Genomic DNA, 22,865 nt, shown 5'->3' with positions numbered 1-22,865 from the left:
TCAGACTCTTATGCGAATTGTTAGAAAGGATCACAAAAGTACAGCTCTCAAAATTACTGCAGAGCTTAATGACCACCTCAAGAATCCAATTTCCACAAAAACTGTTTGCCAGGAGCTGCACAAAGCCAGATTTCATGGGAGGGCTGCAATTAGAAAAGCACTACTTTCAAAAACAAACATTGCAAAGCATTTAGAGTGGAGTAAAAACCAACAGCATTGGTCCCTAGAGCAGTGGAAGAATGTCATCCTTTACTTTATTTCCGACCACCGGCCGAGTATACGTGTGGAGACAGTCAAAAGCATTTGACCCAGACTGTCTTCTTCCAACTGTTAAACATGGAGGAGAATCTGTGATGATCTGGGGGGGCTATATCTTGGAAATCTGCTGGCCCAATGGTTTCCCTTCATGGCAGAATTAATAGTCAAGACTATTTAAGCATTTTATCTGATCAAATTCATCCTATGGTTGCAGAACTGTTTCCAGAGGGAAATGCAATCTTTCAGGATAATAATGCACCAATTCACACAGCTAAAGTTGTTACTGAATGGCACAAGGAACATTCTAGTGAAGTTGAACATCCCCAGATCTCACTATTATTGAACATTTACGGTGCATTTTAGAAAAACAAGTAAGGAGTCAATATCCTCCACCATCAAGAACTGGAGACTGAAACAATTCAAACTTTGTATGAGTCCATACCTCATAGAATTCAAGCTGCAATTACTGCCAAAGGCAGTCCTATGCCATATTAAAATAAATTTGTTTGAAATTTTAAGGTGTTTCCATTATTTTGTCCAACTCCTGTGCATATATCATTGCTATTATGATATTGGCTTTGTATACAGCAACAATTTCAAAACAAGTGATGCTACCCCTCCTTTCACAATTGAATGGTTAATACTGGAAATGTGTTCAAATCTGGTCAAATTCATTTATCCTTTCTGGGATAAAATACTGGGACATTCTAGATATGAATAGAATAATAAAAGTAGAAGAAAGGATATCCTAATGCAAAATTTTTTGATTCAATGTACAACGAAAATTACTTTGAAACCACCTTATTCATGCAAGCAAGGAAAAATAGATGTAAAGCAATGTGCAAGCACTTACATTCACTATATATGACACTTTTTAGTGCAAAACTTAAACACTGAGCAGTAGTAATTTATAGTATCTATTTATAACCAGGTGGACTAATTTATTTTGCCTATGAACTCACTGCAAGTTATCAATCTTTCAGAAGACAGTCTATCATCTCAGGGCCAGCTGTTACTCTACATGTACACACACACACACTAAAAGATAGTCATTTATCTCACAAACTGGAGTGAAAGTCAATTGTATGACTAATCAAAACTGTTCAAAGGCAACCAATTGGTAGAGATAGGCTACACTGTAGTGATCATTCCAGCTCTTTGTCCTATGAGTTTAAATTCTGCTAAGGTCAGCTTTGCCTTTAATCATTTTGAGTGGAGTCAATAAATAAACAGTTAAGTACTGAAGTTGATTCTTCTCTTTTTTTCTGGAAAGAAATCGGCTATGGTCAGACCTGGAGACAGATAGGCTCTGCCAAGTGTAAAAGTGGCTCAAACATGGTTGTTTCATATATCAGTACTACTTTGACTTCATTGAGAATTTGAGGCCTAAGGCAAAGCAGAATTATGTATCAATATTTATTCAATCTTACAGGAAAGAGAAAAGAAAAAAAGGTATTTATTCCTAGCTGAAGAAAATGTAAAATGTTTCCGGCTAAGAAACAATGGCAAATCTGCAGAAGATTGTGCATCAAAGTTCAGTTGTGTCACCACTGTTCTTTGTTCTCTAATAATGATTTCAAATTTTAGCACAAGGCCAACAATTTTGGGTGATGGGTGAGTCGATTACATCGACTCCAGTACTCAAATGGTACTTATTTTATCAACCCCGGAAAGATGAAAGGTTGTTCCTTGATGGAATTTGAACTCAACATAAGGATGGACGGATGAAATGCTTAGCAGCATTTCACTCAGTGTGCTAACAATTCTGCCAGATTGCTACCTTTTTTTGCTCTCTAATAAGAACACATTTGATGTTTACCTCTAACAAAACACACAGGCATCATCTACATGAAGCAAATATATCCAACATCAGATTCATTAATTCTAAGCACAAAAACCTTGAAAACATTTTAAAATGACTACATTATAACAGTCTTGTTCAAGAAACAACCACCACACATTAAATTATATTTTGTGTCCCTTTAGGCTTTGTAACTTACCAGTTTAATAAAAGAGGCACTAAAATTAAAATATGAACGAGAGACAATATGATTGAATGAATCCTCAAAAGGGGATACCCCAGTATGGTAGCAGAACAATGAGTGAAACCTGTTATAACATGTCATCATCATTTAATAGCAACTTTTCCATGCTTGCATGGGTCACATGGAATTTGTTGAAGTGGATTTTCTATGGCTGGATGTCTTTCCCGTCACCAACTCTGACCTGCTTCCAGACCTGACCAATGTCTTGGAAGATTGTAAACAAAGGACACCACTGACTTGCTTACCAAGCATGCAATGTCAAAGCAAGGAGACAGTAATACAAACATGCACACATGAATATATGCAACAGGTTTCTCTCAGTTTCCATAATCTACTCATCTACTCATAAGGCTTTGGCCGGGTTGGGAAGCCAAAACTGTGCATATATAATTTACGTTATGTTTTTGGAGAATAACATAAATCGTTGGTTTTTCATCAGCATGAAAAGTCAATAATTTTTCAACAAGAATTCAAATCACAAATGGCATTGGTTTTCATTAGGCATGAAATTGAGTTCCAAACAGAATTGATTATCTACCCTCCCAATGTCAAGTGCTCACTCATCCAGTTCATTATTAATATGAGAGAAATAGAGACACATACACACATAAAATAGAAAAGTAGAAGGTAATTAAATCTGCATTTATTAATAGGAATAATAAATAGTCTGTTATGGAAAAAAAAAAACCCAAAGAAAATGAGGAATGTTTCAATATTCTAAAAATATTAAAAATTTCTTTTTATACATTTTGTGGTTGTTTTGCAACTAATATGAATTTTTTCCTCTAAAAATATATGAAATATATTGAATTTACTGCTGAAAAAAATGTTGAGACTATCACTGAAAATATAATTCTGATAAAAATAACAGGAAACCAGAGTTTCAAGTAAATATTCTCTATATTATATCACCGATGAAGAGGAAGGAAAAAAAAAACAAATGTAAGTTTTATTGATGTCTACCACAATTGAACAGTGGAATTTTGGAAAGAATCAAGCACTTATATTTACATTTCATTTCTAACCATTTATTTATTTTAATATTTTCCCCTCCAGCAAAATTTCTAATAAAATATATCAACTTGATCAGCCAGCAATGTCAACAAACCATTGCTCGAAATCCGTCTTTAATCCAACCATACCATATGAGTTTGCTCCATCAACAAGTGACATTCATTGGGAGTCGGGTTCGAGAGAGAATGAAGAAAAAGAACTGATTAAAGAATAATGTTAGATCTCTCTGTAGAACAAATATGTAGCATTCCGGTATCAAAACAAGAGAGTTTTGGCACTTTATTCAAGTTCACACAGCAAGATAAAAATAAATAAAAGCAAAAATGCTGTGCAATCGGTTCAATTTAGCTGAACGATCTTATGAAAGGATGTGACTGCCTTTAAGGAAATGATAATAGACAAACAAGAACATTACTGTATAACAGGCTAGTCTTATTTATGTACATCAAACATCTTGCTTTCTTAAGATAAAGAAACAAAACTAAGAGGGAAATTTTGTTTGTCACTAAATCTGAAGTAATTTTTTTCTTTTACAATGAAAAAAATGCAATTCTAAAAATAATAATAGCAATACAATCATCCAGTAATCTCAGCAATCATTGAATTAAATATTTCTTTAATCCCACCATACCACATCAGTCTGCACTATCAACACAAACAATCTCCTTATTTCATTGATAAAAACAATTGTATTTTTAAAAAAACATGCCATTAGGTTCTTTACTAAATGAAATCTGCAAAAGAAAACATGAGGTGAAACTAGCGCATCAGATATTTAAATAGATAGTACATCATCAAAAAGCTGATCCCCATGTTATGTTCCTACAGGATTAATCTTTCTATAATGTCTAACCAGAACATAGTAAGATGTAACCAATTCGTGATATTTTATAAATATTGTTATAAATTTCTTCAACTATAAACAATCTAAGCCAAGAATTGAATATAAATTGCAAAATTGGATAAATTTTTACAAATTCAGTAAAGCTAAATTTCATTATAAGCATTGACCAAATGCTTGGTCATGTTTTCAATCTTTACAATTTCAATCGAGGGTTTATAAATTGTCAACTGAAAGTTACAACGCAATTAGTTGGTCAAATAAAAAAAATATAAACATGAAACAATATGAAAAAAAAAAATGATCAGCACATTTTTAATTAAATTAAAAATTAGGGTTTGGAAAATTGAGGCTTCTTTTTATGTATAGTTATATGTGGAAAAGAAAAAAACCCTGAAAAAGCGGATGTACATTAATTGAAGACTCATTCAACACCTTTTAGTAGAGGAAAAGGTTGACGTGTACTTTCAAGTTTCAGCTTTGTTGCTTTTACCAGAGTCCAAAGAAGGTAAAACTTGAAAGTAAGTGTTATTTTATCCTTGTAAAAATCATACACACATATTTAATTTATGTGGTTTTAGACAGAAAGAAAAGGTAATTAAGCTGCTTCAGGTGAATGTATTGTCAATCAAATTACATTAATTACAAAGCAGGGATTCTTTCAAATTTTGTTTCCTTCTGAATTGAAAAAATAAAAACATTATCTGCCATAAAATAAAAAGAAAGCAAATCTTCAACCAAATAACATAAATCAACTAACTTAGCTCAGATTTCTCCCTAAATTATTACAATTCTATTCATAGTAAACCTGCAGTTTCCATTTAGCTCACTACACCAATTCTTATATGCTCTGCTATCAGACAAAATGTTTAATTCACCACTAAACCATCATAGTACATATAATAGGATATAAAGTCATGGACACTAAGCTCACAGCTCAACACCTTTTTCTTTTCAGCTATTGTAACTCTTTTATATAACAATGAAATTATTTCCCCATTTTCCACATTTCACAATGATGTTGACTCCTTGACATACATTTATTGAAATAAAAAATATAAAATAACACTGAAATAAATATGAATATATATATAACAGTTAAAATGCACCTTTGGTGACCCCTAACATGCAAAATCTTGTTTGATTTCTGGTTGAACCAATTTCACATTTCATGTTATTAATGCCATCAGGAAAGAGCATCAACATGACAATTTGCCATTTCTCTTATAAATAAATATTTAAGAGAACCAGAATTCTTAAGGCTGAGAAGCGTTCCAAGTGGATCTGGTAAAGGAGGAATGGAAGTGAATTTCAGAAAACAAAATTTACCCTACAGTCAACTGAGATCTACACTGAACCTGGGTGAACTCGACCCTAGGGCACTTTAACTGTCCAAGAGGGTTGCGATGCAGACAGTAATACAAAATGATAGCAGAGGGGTATCCAGGATTCATAACCTGAACGCAGTCCAGCCCCTTTAAAGTGTAATAAATTAAGGGTTGTAACACTTGCAAGAAGTGGGTTTCTTATTTGAAGACTTTCTGTTGTTCAACTCTCCTTTAAGTTTCTTATTACCTAAGAAATAAATCTTTATTATAAAAGAAATGAAAAATGAGTGAAAGCTTATAGTTCTTCAAATTAAATATAACTCTAACTAACCAGAATAGTAGGGAATAACATTTTTATCATCCTTAGTGTCTAAAATGATTGATAGATTTAATTGTATATATTGCCATCACCTTATTGATCTAGAGTACTTTTAATAGAACCTATTCTGTTACAAACATTTGAACCTGGTCTCTGGGCTGAAGATCAATTCATGGTTCATAGTTTTTTTGTCCCTTTCTAATATCTATCAGAGGCTGCAAAAGAAATGTCATAGCCATTGCCCTTTCTTCTCTGACAAAGGCATAAAAATGTTTACAGATGATGTGGGTTCAAGTCCCAAAGGAAGCCTTTGGCCTTTTCAGTCTAAGGGGTTTTTTTAGACCCAATATTTACAAGATGTTATTAATAGCTTTATCTGTTTCAAGCTCCACCATTCCAAAAAATACACACATACCAACAAAATCTAAATACATCTGCAAAATTTTAATTATAGTTGAACCAGATCAGGTGTTCCATCACTGCCATTGAAATTGAGGAATTTTCAAGAGTTTTGAATAAACATTGACCAGGTTTATTTTTTCCTGACTCTGCTTAGAAATTCTGTGTGTATGGAATGGTGAATAGAAAGTACTTAATGTGTTTAAATGTGTAATCTATCTGTTTGTGTGTGTAAACAGGCGGGAATAAAAGTACACAGAACATCTAAGAGCTTATTTATTCATTTGAAGCTGCTAATTTAATTCAGTTATCATCTAGAGTTTAAATCACTAGTTAAGGTTATCTCTACAGATATTCTATAGAAATTTCATATCTGAGACATCCATTTTTGATCTCATTATTTGTTTGTATCTGACATCTCGGATATGAAATGCTGTAACAAAAATTAGTCCTGGCTATCATTTCTATAGAATCATCATCATCATCATCATTTAACGTCCATTTTCCATGCTAGCATGGGTTGGATGGTTCGACTGGGGTCTGGGGAGCCAGGAGGCTGTACCAGGATCCAGTCTGATCTGGCAGTGTTTCTACAGCTGGATGCCCTTCCTAATGCCAACCACTCCATGAGTGTAGCGGGTGCTTTTTACATACCACCAGCACGGAAGCCAGTCAAGGCGGCACTGGCATCAGCCACGTTTGGATGGTGCTTTTTTACGTGCCACCGGCACAGGTATCACAACTACAATTTCCATTTGATTTTCATGTTGATGTTGATGTACTTGACTCAATAGGTCTCCTCAAACACAGCAGGTCGTCCTATGATCCAAGGTACTTTTGAATGGGCTGGGGCTGGTTATGCAAAACTGGTGTAAGATACAGCCATGAACTCACTTAATTTGCCGGGTCTTCACAGTCACAGCATGTCTCCAGAGGTCTCGGTCTTTCGTCATTGATTCTGTGAGGCCCAATGTTCGAAGTATATGCTTGACCACCTCATCCCATGTCTTCCTGGGTTTGCCTCTACTCCGGATTCCTAAGCGCATTAACACAGTATTGACTTATAAAAATGTTTAATATACTTTACAGTATATTATGGCTGCATAATGAAATACTGCGTCCCTACAAAAGTTTAAAGTTACATGCAATCAGTCCTTCAAGCAACAAAACAATGATTCATCTTACCAAATGAAAGATCAACACACGGAGAGAAACTGATGGTTGTAACAAAATGAATCCTGAGCTTCAAACAATACAGGAATGTGTTATACATTCCTGTATTACTTACATCACACACCACCTTTACTTTCCCATATTCATACTGTTTACATATTTCTTACTTTTGGGGTTCAAATAGTTTAAAGTACAGAGCTGTTGATCCATATACTGCAAGTCAAACACTTGGCACAATTATTTATAGGGTGTCCATAGGCAAGACACACAACTTTGCTTGAATATAACGGAAAACAATTGGAATTTAACACTTTAGTATTTATATTGGCCACGTCTGGCCAAAATAGGTTTCCTGTTTTAAGTGCAAATTGGTCAGATTCAGCCTCACACCTACCAATGTAATTTTAAAAATAAACAATTACACCATTGAAATCTCGAAGCTATGAGATAATACATGATTAATTCAAAACAATGACTAAATAAGTATTACATTTGATAGAATAATCTGAATGCCAAGGTGTTAAGATGGGTTCCTGGAATGAAACACAAACTAACAATTCTTAAAGAACCTCTGCATGGTGACTTGACCTGCTAGAAGTAGCAATTAAATCTCCTTCAACTCACACCTTACTGTTCTAAAAATATAGGATACATGAGATAATGTAGCCCAGGGGTGGCTACATGAGGAGAGTTTTGTGAAGATTGAAAAAAGTCAGACAAATTGCTACTTTTAATAAAATAGGGTGGTTTTTTTTTGTTTTTTTTTAAACTTTTCAAACTTGATCAAAGCCATGATGATGACAGAAGAATTGTATAGATGTAAACTATTTTATAATTTCATTAATAAGGATTGGGGCAAAAACACCAGTAATAGTTTTGGAAGGAGGGAAGCCTAACATTTGTCAGTTTGAAAACCACTGACCTGATTATGTCTAGAATAAAAATAAACAGAAAGGTCATGTGTGGAACACCTTTGATCAAAAGTTTGCTCAATCAGGACCAATCTAAAGATAAATTACAACATTCTTGCAAAATGTCTCAATTTTTAGAATGATCAAATCCCTGCTAAAATGGGAATTAATAAAAGAGATAAAATGTTGGAAAGTAGAGAGTATAACTCATTACAGTATAAAATTAAAGTCTTTAATGAAAAGTTTGTAGAAATTTAGGAATGGGGTTTATGTGTGAAAAGAATGTTTTTTTAAAGAAACACTTTCTCTTTTTGGTTTCATTTTTAATTCATTTCTATGGGTTTTCTAATGCAAACACTATTCTGTTTTTGCTGAAATAAAATTTAGAAAAAAAAAAAAAAAAAAAAATGAAAAAAGAAGAATGCTGCCAACTCATTTCAGAATGTTTTTATGTTAAAATTTTCTGTTGGCAAAAGATAGCATAATTTTTAATGAATTCTTTTTGACATCTCGCCTGAAACCATCTCCGGTTTCAGGACTGAAAAACCTCCTGGTTTAAAGTGTTCACATTTAAATTAAAACCTTCTGTCATAATTATGTCTAGGAATATTTTAACTTATGTTCCAAACACCAGCTTAATAATGAAAAAAATCAGTTATTTTACTTATATCCCTCAAAATTCTTGATTATTTCCAAAATTAAGTGAAATGCATCACCAAACAGTGTATTTCATTAGAAATATGATTGTGAAAGAATTAAACCTGTAAACATCAACATTAGAAAATAATTTCTGGTTTGTTAATAATAAAAAACAGATTTAAACAAGTCATATTTCAATAAAAATTTGAAACAAAGGCAAAAACACATTGTCAGAAATAATTTTGTCTCTTTCTTTCAAGTTCACTTTAGAATCTGACATTATGTAAACCCAGTGTAAAAATAATTTATCATATAAACTGTAGAGTTATTATTATCAATATAATACAATTATATTGTTTAGTTTTTTTTTTTTTTACAAAGATCCAAAAATGCTTAAGGCACTATTTAATGGATATATAGCTATACCTCCCATCCAACAAAAACCAATTTGTTGTTATAATTACAAATATTAATATCATCATTTTGTTTCATTTAACGTCTATTTCTCCATGCTAGCACGGTTTAGACGGGGCTGAATTTGACACAAGATTTTTATAGCTGGATGTACTTCCTCTCACCGAACCTTACCCGTTTTTCAAGTAAGGGATTTTTATTCCAGAGGAATCCAAAAGCACAGAGCTGGCAGATGATTTGTTAACAAGAAACATCAACAACCTACACTAGTTACAGTCCAAACACAAATGATGACTGTTATTTGTAGCTAAGCCGCAAACAGTGCCATCAGCTTAGCATAGTTTTATAAACATTTATACACACACAAACACAATCACATGTGATGGGCTCCTTTCAGATTCCATCAACCAAATTCCCTCACAAGGCAATAGTTGGCCCAGGACTATAGAAGACACTTGCTCATGGTGTCAGTGGAACTGAATCCAAAGCTATATTGTGGAGATGTGAACTGTTTAATCATTCAGCCATACCTTATTATTATTACTGTTTTTGTTAAAATACACAACATAAACTTTAAAATGATTACAGAAGAGCTTGGAAAAGATTAGAAGAAGAAAAAATTGTTGAGACAATTCTTAAACTAAAAATTGATAACAAAACAGAAGCATATTTTAAAAATATTGGTGTATTGTAACATTTTTTAAACTGCTATTTTAGATTAAAGCATATGAAATATGAAACAACTTATATTTCAACAGATATATTATTTTCTTTGGATGGATGGATTGATGGAGGGATGAATATGTATGCATGTTTGGTGTGAGTTTTCCTTAATTGCAATAGTTTACAATATTCAGTAAATTATTGACGTTCTATGATTTTGAAACACAAATTTCCCAAGTTATACTTGGTTTTGTTCAGCCTGGTTACAAAACAGCTTTGGTCACAGATAATGAAATATAATGTTATTTTATAATTGCATTTATAAATAAATTACTGGCACAGTGGAATAATTATAAAAAATGACTACAACTGATAAGCATTTTGTGTATATATATATATATGGGTCTCTGACCCTTGTAAAAACAAAAACAAAAAAAAAACCATACACACATTCTTCTAACATCAAAACCAAAGAAATAATGAAAAAAAAAAAAGCAACTGAATATATTTCAGTAAATGATGGGTGAAATGACTCAACATGTCCTTTGGTAAAACACAATATTGAAGATGTCAGTAAAATAAATGGTGAAATTGAAAATATATTCAGGAATAGTAAGAACACTTAGAAGTGTACCGGTTATTTTCAGTTGTCTGAAACAGACTGAGAAATTAACAGCAATGATTGATCAGTCAATTTGGTACCAAATGATTGGTGTATATATGGGAACGGAAGGGAAATATGGAAACAATAGTTTTCCGTTTTATGTGTTTTTTTTTTGTTTTGGTTTTTAAAAACTTTTCACTTTAATAAGAAACAATTCATTCAAAATATTTGTAAGCCTAAGGGTTAAAATTAGACTAAGGTAGTTATAAACGGTTATCAATATTTTGTTATAGTCTTTTTAAATATTTAAGAAACAAGTGTTTCCATATATTTGAAGGTTTAAAAAGGACAGTTCAGTCAAATTGGGTTTTTGTCATTTTTAATTACTTTTAATAATTAAGACATTTCACTGAATCCTGATGTTTGTTTGTCAAGCAGCTCAAGCTGCAATGTAACAAGGAAAAGATCAGCAATACTTTCATGCACAGAATTCGGGAGAGTGTAAGTCTCACCTAATTGTGATCGGATAAGTTTCAAATGAGGTCTTAATTTATCATGCCAGCTAACAGCTGGATCATCACGACAGCGTTCAGCTAACTTATCTCTGAGAGACCAAAGTTTTGATACCAGAGATTTACTACTAGAATTATTATTTGTGTAAAGAGAATTAGAACCAGCAACAACCAGTCTAGAAGGGTTACTACGATTACTGGTCTTCACTGTAGGGACTTCTACACTACCTGTGTCCATTGTAATTGCTGACTGTGAACTAAAACGGGGTACAACACGAGAATTCCTAGGCTCCATAGTAGAACATTCCAGTTGTTCTGAGTTTCCTTGGTTACGACCAAATGAAGCTAAATCTAAAGAAATACGATTGCTGACTTTACCAAGTGGTGAACCAAAGCGATTGGGTGTTGCCATCGCAGATAAACTGGATGATACAGCAGTAACAGAGTGACCACTTCTTTCAATGGACGAAGTAATACTAACACTAGAATCAGATAAAAACTGCTGTTGAAGATGGTTTGCAGCCCTTCTGTGATCATTAGAACTACTATTGTTGGTGCTCCAGATATTGTCAATGCTGGGACCATTAGAAGAGACAGGTGGACTTTTCATTTGAGATTGGTTACCAGCAGCAAAATTATCTTCAGAATTAGTATCATCATCTATAGTGATGGCATCTTCAGTGGTTTCAGGGGCAGAAGGAGATGCTTGGGATATAACTGTTCTGTCGGAAGAATCAGGAGATTTCTTCTGGCTCGTTAATCTTCCATTTAAAATGCCAGAACTAAACAGTGATATTGTTGATTCTTTTAGTGAATCCTTACCCAACAGCATGCTAGAACTTGTATTGGTAAAATCAATATTTTCACTGGCCCTTTCAACCAAACCTGATGTACTTGGAAGGTCACTGTCTAAAGATAAAGATGGCATTGTACCATGGGAACCATCAAGCATTGACGGTACTACAGACTCTTGAGAATTACTATTGCCACTTAAATGGTTTTGCAATAGCACATAAAGTTCTTGTTTAACATCGGGCCAAGTTGCAAAACCACCTTCCTCGGGACTTAAATGAAGCATCTTTTTAAAACGGAAAGCCCAAGGTTCAGTGAGATCAAAAACTGTGGCAAGAGCAGAAGTTAATTGTCCTTCATCGCTGAAGAGGTATTCTTGGTATTCTTTTTCAGTAACTGTGGTCAGTGGACGTTCAAAAGGGCTCAAGTTTCGTAACTGGTCCTCAGTATAACCGAGAAAGAAATCTTTCCGTCTTCTTCGCAGTAAAACATCAACTCTTTCTAAAATGCTGAGTTCCATCTGGTCAACAGATGGAAAAACAGGTGTGTTGTGAGAAGAGCTTACTTTGTTATTGTCAACAGACCAATTTGTCTCGCTGCTGATGGTTGTTGAGGAGGATTCAAATTTTTCTTCCCGTTCTACTTTTATAAGAGGACTGATGTTCAGACTGGATGAACTTGGAAACTCATTTAAATGATGGTTGTTTGATTCATCCATTGAAGCAAGATGGAGGCTGAGTAGTTTGTCGTCTTCACGTCTAAATGGAGGGATCAATGAGTCTGGGCTGCCACTAAGGGGGAGAAGTGAGGCAGCTGAGCTACTGATTGCTGAGCCTGAACTGATATGAATAGCTTTTGTGTCACGAGAAGACCCATCGAGTGAATGATGCTTTTCAAGAGAAGCCCTTGAATTGCTGTTGCCAATACGCGCCCGATGGACATCATACAGCTCACTGTACTGACGCCACAACTGAGTGGCATACAATTTAGCTTCACCCAAACCTGAAACAAAAAACATATTTTGTTTTATTCTATCAATGGAAACAATCAAAACATAAAAACAAACGAACATGTAAAAAGAGGAAAAAAAAAAGGGGGAAAGAAAGAGAATGAGAGTGAGAGAGAGAGAATGAAAAGAGTGAAAGGAAAGCAATGCTTACTTCGGAAACCTCCCTTTGAACTGTCAGTTCCCAAACGACGCCGGAATTCTTTAGCCCAATCAGCATCAGATTCCAAACAATACTTAAGCTTCACAATACGACAATATTCACTCCTGCAAGAGATTAAAAGTTATTTAAAAGGTAACATAATTTATCAAGTATAGATATATAAACTGTTATATGAGGAAGATTTACATTCCCCACATATATCTAAACAAGGTTTTTAAAGTTTTTCTAATGAATATCAAATGATTAAAAGTAAAAATAATTTGTAAAGAGCAGAGTCTAATGAAAAAGACAGACTGTCTTTTTCATTAACTTTAAAACTAAAATTAAAATGTCATATGTAATTTCTATTTTTAAAGTAAATATAGATAAAATAACTTACACTCTACAAACTTTGATCACTAAAATATTTATTCTTAACTCACAAAGTTAAAAAAAAATTATTATAATTAAGATTATAATGGGAATTACTATTTAAATCTAAATAATTTCTAAGTACATTTGCTTGGTAGATGTATATAAATTTCAGAGAGCTTACATATCCTAAGTAAACCCCAATTCTAAATTATAGTCCTAGAAAAATCTTTTGAATTATTACCCCTAGATGTAAGATCAATTAAACAAAATTCCCCACTTCTCAGAAGAAAAAAATATCAAGAATTAGTAAACATAGACATTTAGAATGAAAATGTGAATGGGCAAACAATTTTTTTTTCTTTTTCGCATTGGTGGTAAAAAAAGAACAAATAAATAAACAAGATAGATTTTTTTTAAAAATGTCTTGAAATCAATGGACTTTGATTAAGTGATCTAAATTTAACTGGATGCAATACATACTGGATGAGATGGAAGACACTAGAATATTGCTAATGATGGTTATGGTGTAAAGAATTATCTATAAATCCCATGGTAATTTAGGACAAAATGCATCACAAGCTATAAGTATAAACAATGCATTAAACTAGGACTAAACAACAGATTTTTAATGAAATTATTGTTTTCACACAGCAAACTAAATATTCACTACTATTATTTTCTCAAGACTAATCAACTGATAAGCTAAAGGGTTATAATAATCCAACACATATAAGACAAGGGTAAATAAATGGTTAAACAATTCAAATTGAATCACATTTTTTAACTGCTTCTTTTTTGAAGATCTTTGGTGATAGCCAAGATGGTAGTGTCAGACTAAATCATTGCAATATTTATTTTCATTCATCTATTTTGCAAACTAAAATTCCAGTGTTCGATTTTACATTTCATCCCAGCAAACATCGAAATAAGCTGAGATATGTCATAAATACGTTTTTTTTTTTTTGGTTTAAAAATAACAGTTTTGGAATAAAATTCAAAATAGTAAGAAAAAAATACAATCTTTTGTGTCACAATGTCATGTATAAGGCTTGAATTAGCTGACATAATGAAAGAAAGACAACATGAAAAATGTATAAAGCAAGAGTAATTTGAATAAGACAGGTTTTATAGCTTCAACGATAATCAGTTTGGTCATATGTGAACATGTAACATCTTTTAGTAAAAGAAATATCCATACCTTTCCATGCAACATTGAACAGATAAATGAACTGAAATTTGTTCAGGAAAACAAAAAATTCAAATATTCAGTATTATACTGTAATTCCTTGTGCATTGCCAAAATATTGCAGTGTTTACGCAAGGAATGAGAGGGACTGTATATTTTCTTGCAGCCAGCTAAATAGTGTGTTCTGAAGAACATCTTCCATTAAATATGGCTTTTTAGGATTAAGTAAATCTTTGTTTGTTGTTTGAGAGTTTTCTTTTCTTTTTCTTTCTTTTTTTTTTTTTTGGTCTTCTTCACACATTGTTTTGCTGCTGCAACAACTCACACACATTCACTATGTCTTAAGAAAGATGTGTAGAAGTTCAAGTTCAGTCAATGACGTACAATAAGAGTTTTTGTACATATACAATACAAATGTATTTTGAAATTCTATAAAAACATTTCCACATAATATCTTATAATCAAGTAGAATAGAATTACTTGATTGAAGAAAGAGAGAGAGCCCAAAACATGGAGTCTAAACTCTCTAGAGAAAGCATTTAATCACTGGCCATACTGAGACATCAACAATAAATGAGATATAAACAAATGATTTTGTTTTTGGATTCTGCAACAATTATTTTGCTTGATGAGAGACTTCAAACAATTTGGAGACAAATTTTCAGAACTCTTTGATGGAGAGAAGACTTCAAACAACTTGGAAACAAATTTTAAGAATTCTTCGATGAGAGATTTCAGACAACTTAGGCACAAATTTTAAGAATTCTTTGATGAGAGACGATTTCAGATAATTTGGAAATAAGTTTTTAAAAATTCCTTGTATATGCTGACAAGATTATACCACTGTAATTTGAGTGACCAAAATCACCAAACAGTGGAATTATTTAGTTTCAAACTGGAACAGTTGTCTCTGTTTTTGGCAACCTCAATCAGCTGAATTATTCTTAGTTGAAAATATAAAAAAAAGGATGGATTCATCTAAGTATCTTACTCAACACATACATATTACAAAGTAAACTGCTAGAAATAGCAACTAAGTCTCCCTTAAATCACACCCTACAATCTATAAAAAGGAAAGAACACATTAGATAATGTAGTCTTCAATACTTTTAAAGACAAGAAGGTCTCAGCTGGAATATTTTTGATCACAGAACTTTTCAGTCAGGTCTGACTTGAGACTAAATAACAATAGTATACTTGTTTGTGCATATGTACATACATACATTACAAACACACATATGTAGGGGTTGATTTAGAAGTCCCTTTAACATTTAAATAATATAAGAAATTAATGTTTTAAGGATTATCCATCCTTCCTACACTGTTGTGGTTGAGGGCTTGTGCAATTCCAAAAATAATGTCAGCAAGAGCTTCACACTTCTGGTAAAGTTTTTTCAAGGTAACTAGATCAGGTATAAAGATTCTGATAGACATAAACTTGCTTCATCTACCTGAACAAATAACACATTAAGGCATTTTCTCAAATATTTATCCAGGTTACCTACAAGGATCTACCACAAGGTCCAATCCTTGTTGTGATGTGGTGACTTGTGTGCTTCGGTAACCCTGAGTGCTATAGCAGTAGAGTGGAAGCTCTTTGTAGGGCATTCCAACCTAGACAGGTCAAAAGATAGAGGCCAAAGTGTCATTGACCATCTCTTTCCAGAGATGAAAATGGATTTGCAGAGGGCCAATATCCCTACCTAGAAAAAGGCTAAGTTACAGAAGCATCACTGACAATTCATAACTAACAAGATCTGTGAGAGGAAGCCCCTTCACTCAGTGAAGAGAGGAGACGCTAAAAACAGCTGAAAGCAGGGATCAATTTGGAGAGAAGCATAAAATACAGCCCAGAGTTAAGAACACAGGAGAAAAGCCATCAACGGCCTATGCTTCATATAAAGAAGAATCTACAAAATACAACTAACATACCTGCAGATCAGCAGGTTATCTTTTGATTTCAGAACCTTCATGTTCCAGAATGAGTGACAGTCATGAATCTATTGCATTAAGTGAAACCCAGGAGATATAATCCAACTTAATATACTTATTTTTACCAATAACATTTGCCTTTCATGTGGCTTCTTTATGCTTAATAAACCCATGCATATCTAAAATCAGATGCCAGAGTATGAATTTACTACCAACACACACAAACTCTCTTTCTCTCTCTCACTAAAATGGATATTTCTGACACTGCTAAAGTGGATCTTGTGCACAAGTCACTGACTGGCAAGCAATCAATAGATGTTTATAGAAACTCAGTGGCAGCTAAGATCTAAGAAAGAACGATTAGAAGCAGTAAACCTAACAATTCTTTAGGCATATTTCACAAATAGTCACATGCAAATATGCTTTAACAATTGAAGTTACTATTATTGAAACAACTTCAGTGATTGTTAACCTTAAAACATATACCCCCAAACAGCTTATGTTCACAACAATATATGAACTGTGTATTTCTTTAAAAAACACAAACAAACAAACATCGTTTTGTTTGCTGCAAATTGGCAACAAACTCACAATTTTTTTAAAAAATCAAGCAAGATGAAGCGATTGTGACATGATCAAATGTTCAATGTAGCAACCAGAGTTTCATTCAAAATAGAATAATAACTTCTTAAAGAATTTCTTTTCAATAATGTTGCCTGCTATTAACATATTGTATTTTTCCATTCTACTATTTTAACAAAACAAGTGTTATGCAAAATATTTCCTCATAGGGATTGTTCTGTAATAACAACTGAAGCCAATGGTTTAAAAATAGTTTCTTCTTGAGGACTTCACTGCAGAAAATTCTCTCAAAATTCTTTTTGACAGAGAATAAATACTTACAACGGTGTAAGAAAAATAAGAATTGGTGGATAATAGTTTGCGATGAAATTTAAGTCTCATATTTTATGCTCTACATCCAGTTGGCAGTATGGATTCAATCAAGGTTAAATTTAATCTCTCTGGAGTTTATTAGAAAAGCAGTCATATACTGGGGGAAAATATTTAGAAACTGATCAGGAATGTGACTAATGACCACATCTCCCAACAAAAATTTGATGAAAGAGAACATTTTTAGTTGCCCCCAGGTGCAGTTGTTTGTCTTTGCAATTACGCTGACTGCCAAATAATAGACATCAAGTAAAACCCTACACAGACATACTATATAGAATTTTAAAATTAGGTTGATAAAAAATGTATAAACTATTTCAATACTAATTTACAATTTAAATCTGCTACAAAATGTTTTTTTTTCCCCTTTACATCTTATTTCTATTTAGAATAACTACCAATTCCTAATTATCTTGTTATTTTATGATAAAAAGTGAGTTCATGTGTTAGTGACTAAAAAAAGCTGACAATAGAAAGTTAATAATGAAAGTGTAAAAAAAAAAATATAAAAAGCAGGATGATCTGAGGAATAAACAATGATAAACATATGGAGCAAAGTCAAAAATCAACCATTTTTGAAAAAAATTTTTCATCTCAAGGATTATTTTTCTTCTTCAAATGATCTACCTTCCTTCTTAGAAATAATTATCTATGTTCCTTATAATATAAGTAATTTATATTCCTTATTCTTAAACTCAGAAAAATCTAATACCTAAATTTAAGAATTTTACTCTTCAAATCCTAAAATGAACTTGGGGATAAACTAGGCAAAAATTTAACTTTAAATTATTTTGACAAAGCCAAGCTTTTTTTCCACGCAAAAACTGTACATAGAAGTATTGTTTTCTAAATATGTTAGATAGAGGGGGATAAAAATAAAATAAATTTGTCAGTGATTGGCAGATGATATGTGCAAATAACCTCTTACATAGGTTTTTGCAATTACCTCCATTTGCAATAGCTATGTGCTTGTGGGTTAAACAAAACATAATGGTTACATCTACAGCATCTGAAATGACAGAAATGGTCAATGGATTAACATACATCACAGCATTAACTTAGCCATACCATAACTTGGTTTTCAGAATACTGCATGGGGTGGCAAACTAAGACTGCAGCAACTGGCAGAACGAAAATGTTTTGATAAACTAAAAACATAATTCGGAAAAAAAAAAAGTATATATATATATATATATATATATATATATATATATATATCATTTGAAAAATTACCACAAAAAATATATCAATATAACAAACAAAAATACAAAGCAAAAGAAAAAAATTTATCACTGATGATTATAATTTAATAAACAAACTACAATTACAAATAAATCACTTGTCTCTCTCCTAACAACCACAACAGTTAGTCAAGAGGTTATTTTGCATCATGATGGATATACCTACAATATAGAAACTTGCTATGGTCTCTTACCTGCAGCATCTCATCTCTGGTCTAAAATTACTTCATGCTAAGTTTTCCTTGAGCTACTTCTAACTCAGCTATCTTGCATAGTGATATTTTTTCATCAAACATTTGACTTTTATGTTGTTATCAGTTAGATATTCTTTTACAACTTACATACAATTCCTTTCTCTAATTGATTAGTGAAAATGAAACAGTGATTGTTTGTTCATTTTAATTCTTTTTTATTTTTATGGCTTAGGACATGACATTTTGCAAGGTCTCTGAGACTGGTAAGAGAGGAAGAAACCACATCTCATGGGCTGTTACAATAGAAAGCAGCATATCAAAACTATTGAGCTAACCTTAGACCAAAGGCTTGGTTTAAATTTACTTATAATAGAGTGGACTTTGTTAAAGACAATTTAGAGCTGGGTGATGAATTGAATCTACAACCTAAATATTGCTACTGATATAAAATATTTCAAATTAGACTTTATAACACAGATTTAAGTTTTCACTAACTTTTGTTAAAAGAATTTAGTTAATTAATACCAAAGAATTGATGCTGCACTAAAACTGTAGAACCAATATTTTGAAAAATGTCTAAAAGAGTCAACAACAAAATAAATAAATAAATTTGGTAAGAAACAACACAGAAAACTTCAAGTATTGTCTGTTGCTTAAAAAGGCCCAGCTTATTTGTTTCAGCACATCTTGCATTATATTTATATACTAAGGTGACAAGCTGGCAGAAACATTAGCACACCAGGCAAAATCCTTAGCAGTATTTTGTCTGTCTTTACGCTCTAAGTTCAAATTCCGTCAAAGTCGACTTTGCCTTTCATCCTTTCGGGTTGGATAAATTAAGTACCAGTTGCATACTGGGGTCGATCTAATCGACTGGCCCCCGCCCCAAAAATTTTCAGGCCTTGTGCCTAGAGTAGAAAAGATTATATTTATATACAGCCTACACTATCTTGCCAAGATTATTTATATATATATTGAATTCAATTCATTTTTTACTAAAAAAACTAATTCCAGATTAGAAAAAAAAAAACAAAAAAAAAACCCCACGTATTGCAAAAATTCATTTCAAAATCATATTCTAAAGCTTTGCTGACTTGCAAGATTGCAGTAATAAACTTGAAACTTATTAACTTATGAAATATGAAGTCTGTGCACATACACATGTAAACTTACAAGCATGTATTTTCAGTATATATGCATTTAGCTTCATTGTGAAAAGGTAAATGTCATGGTTAAATAATAGGGTTTTCTCTGTGGTTAGGAAAAGAGATCAATCTGACTGGTTTTGATTTAGATTAAAGCCTCATCAGAATTCATTTATTCATTTTCACATCCATTTTTTGCATGCTAGCATGGGTTAGGCAAATACATGCCAAAGCAATGTTTTTATAACTGGATGTGTTACCTGTCACTAACTCATATCTACTTCACATCTTATTCCACAGAAGTGAAAAGGTAAGAGATGAACCGTTGATAGGGGAAATGACAGCAACATCACTGCCAAGAGCTGAGTGATTTTCAGAGAAAAGTAAATGTAAATGAACATATAAACACATGCAAGCACAAACATTTATACATGTATACATATATCTGGTCTTCTTTCAGTTTCTGACAATCAAACCCACTCACAAGGCTTTGATTGGCCCATGGCTAAAGTAAAAGACACTTATCTTTATTTATTCCTGATTACAAAGAGAATACCTATAAACTACTAGCTACTATTCCCCTGGACATAACTTTAAACAGCATCCAACAGGGGGGGAGGCTTGTTCAGAAGTTATAGAGTTTAAGGTGTGTGGAACTACCTCTTACCCCACTGTTGTTCTCAGTTCTAACCTGAACTAGTAACACCTGGTAGAGTCCCAGCTATGGTTTAATAAGCATGTCACAGAATTGCCTCCTGAAGGTCACTCACAGTCATTTCAATGGACTAGGGTAGGATGAAGCCCTTCCACTCGTCCAAGAGAAGGTAACTCCATACAAATCCTGATTGTGACACTCGACTATTACAAGTTCAAAAGACAAGAGTGTGGGATTGGTTCTGCACAAACCATGTGCACTATAATAATAATAAACCCATGAGCATTTAAAGAAGATTAAAAGATAAACCTCTACAGAAAATCCAGGAGGGACTGTAAGGCAGATATATGAGGGTGTTCCTGGCTTTAAGGCCTGGTTGGAGGCCCAACCTTTTTTTACAGGGCTTAGAAGAACTGACGGACCACTGCAATAAGTGTATGAATCTGAGAGGAGAATATATTGAATAAAATCATAATTAACTGATCATTCTGTATTTTCTTTTACCCAAAACCAGGAACTTCAACACCCCCCTCGTATATGATTTAACCAATATTTCATGTCTATATAGCTTCAAGGATACTGTGAACATAGTATCCATGAGAGGAGAGGTGGTAAGTGTGCATGGGACTAGGTGCTTGCTTCTGGAAACCCAGGCACAGCAGAATTAGTTAAGTTACTGTCTCTGCAATGCTGTCAGCCAACAACGTAAAAGGCAAACCACTGCTTTCTCTGTGTACCTTATTACAGTGAGGTTCAATGTGTGTTGATTAAAAACACAGGTGCCTAAGTATACCTAAAATTTCTACTTATCCCAATGTTGTGGAGTGCTTCTATTCATTAAAATATCATCATCATCATTTATGTTTTCTCCATGTTAGCATAAAACCAACAGTGACATTATTTTATGCTAAGCAAATAAATAATGTCAAGAAACAAATGGAAAAACACAAAGACATACACTTATACATCCATATAAATAACACACACATATATAAAATCATCATTTAATGTTTGTTTTCCATACTGGCATAAAATGGACAGTTTAACAGGAGTCGGCAAACCACACAACTGTGCCAAGCTCTATTGTCTGTTTTGGCATGGCTCTTTACAGTTAGATGCCCTTCCTAATGTCAACCACTACAGTGTGTAACTAGGTGCTTTTTTTGTGGTACCAGCACCAGCAGGGTCACCAAGTATCGTGCAACACAAAAATCCCCTCGACTGAAAGGAGCAGTAGTATTGAGGGAGGTGGCTTTGTGTCAGTTGATGAGAGCTTAAAAAGAATAGTGTTAAAGAGATAGTTCTTGTGAGATACATGATTACCTCAGTCGGAAAAGAGAGAGTGAAAGGGGGAGGGAAGGAGGGATAGAGAAAGAGAGAGTGAGAATTTCCAGTTATCAAATTCACTCATAAAGCATTGGTCATCACAAGGCTATTTTAAGTTTGTTCCTGCAGTGTGGCACTGTGCCAAGCATTTTCTACAAGGCAATTGTAGAAGACACCTGCCACAGTACTACACAGCAGGAACAAACCCAAAATCACATGGTTTATTTTATTTGAATACAGGTTCTACACTTGAATTGGGAATTTCAAGTTCCCAATAGCTTCTTTCAAGAGCCAGTACTGAAAAATACATTATGCCATTCATATTTATTCAAAATTCTATAAAAACAAAACACAACCTACGTAAATAAAGATAAAAAGATATATGAAAAATTCCATTCCAATAAGAGCAATAACCATCCTCAAGAAAGTAAAGTTAATCATGACAATCTAATCAAAAGAAATCTTGGGTTTCCTGTATGAGGTAATTATTTTATTAAATACAGATATTACTGATTTTTTCCCCTATAATTTAATGGGATCTTAAAATTCATTGTCTTTTTAAAATTTATTTCTTGTTTTATGCTTATAAAAAATATATAATTTTTGGAGTTATTACTTTTCACAAACAAATTTAATTACTGAATTTCTGCAGAGTCAGGACTCAGATTTGGGTTTAGACAAATTTAGAATGAAGGTTTTTTGTACAATTGCCTATCAAAGTTGTGTTATCTACTTTTCGGTTTATATATAACACTAATGTATCTGTACAATCAATAATCACATCAAATATATTTAATCAA

General features: G+C 32.9%; 1 protein-coding gene across 12 annotated transcripts in view; it reads right to left on the bottom strand.

The window, feature by feature from the left end:
• Nucleotides 1-2,931: 2,931 nt before the first annotated feature.
• LOC106883223 (uncharacterized) overlaps nucleotides 2,932-22,865 on the bottom strand; it is a 52,013-nt gene continuing 32,079 nt past the window's right edge. For 4 of the 12 annotated variants that reach the window (XM_014934169.3, XM_014934161.3, XM_089362616.1 and 1 more), the window contains exons 3-5: nucleotides 18,451-18,513; nucleotides 13,073-13,185; nucleotides 2,932-12,914 (exon numbers count right to left, since the gene is read on the bottom strand). In XM_014934169.3, the coding sequence (XP_014789655.1) occupies nucleotides 11,005-12,914; nucleotides 13,073-13,185; nucleotides 18,451-18,513 (2,086 nt within the window). In that variant the 3' untranslated portion in view covers nucleotides 2,932-11,004. Of the gene's footprint in view, nucleotides 12,915-13,072; nucleotides 13,186-18,432; nucleotides 18,514-22,865 lie in introns of all 12 variants that reach the window. The other 8 variants (XM_089362647.1, XM_089362654.1, XM_089362643.1 and 5 more) reach the window with 2 other exon arrangements.

This window comes from Octopus bimaculoides, chromosome 1 (assembly GCF_046866305.1).
Source record: "Octopus bimaculoides isolate indiv1 chromosome 1, ASM4686630v1, whole genome shotgun sequence".
NCBI classification, from domain to species: domain Eukaryota; kingdom Metazoa; phylum Mollusca; class Cephalopoda; order Octopoda; family Octopodidae; genus Octopus; species Octopus bimaculoides.
This window is presented reverse-complemented; position numbering and strand designations above follow the sequence as displayed.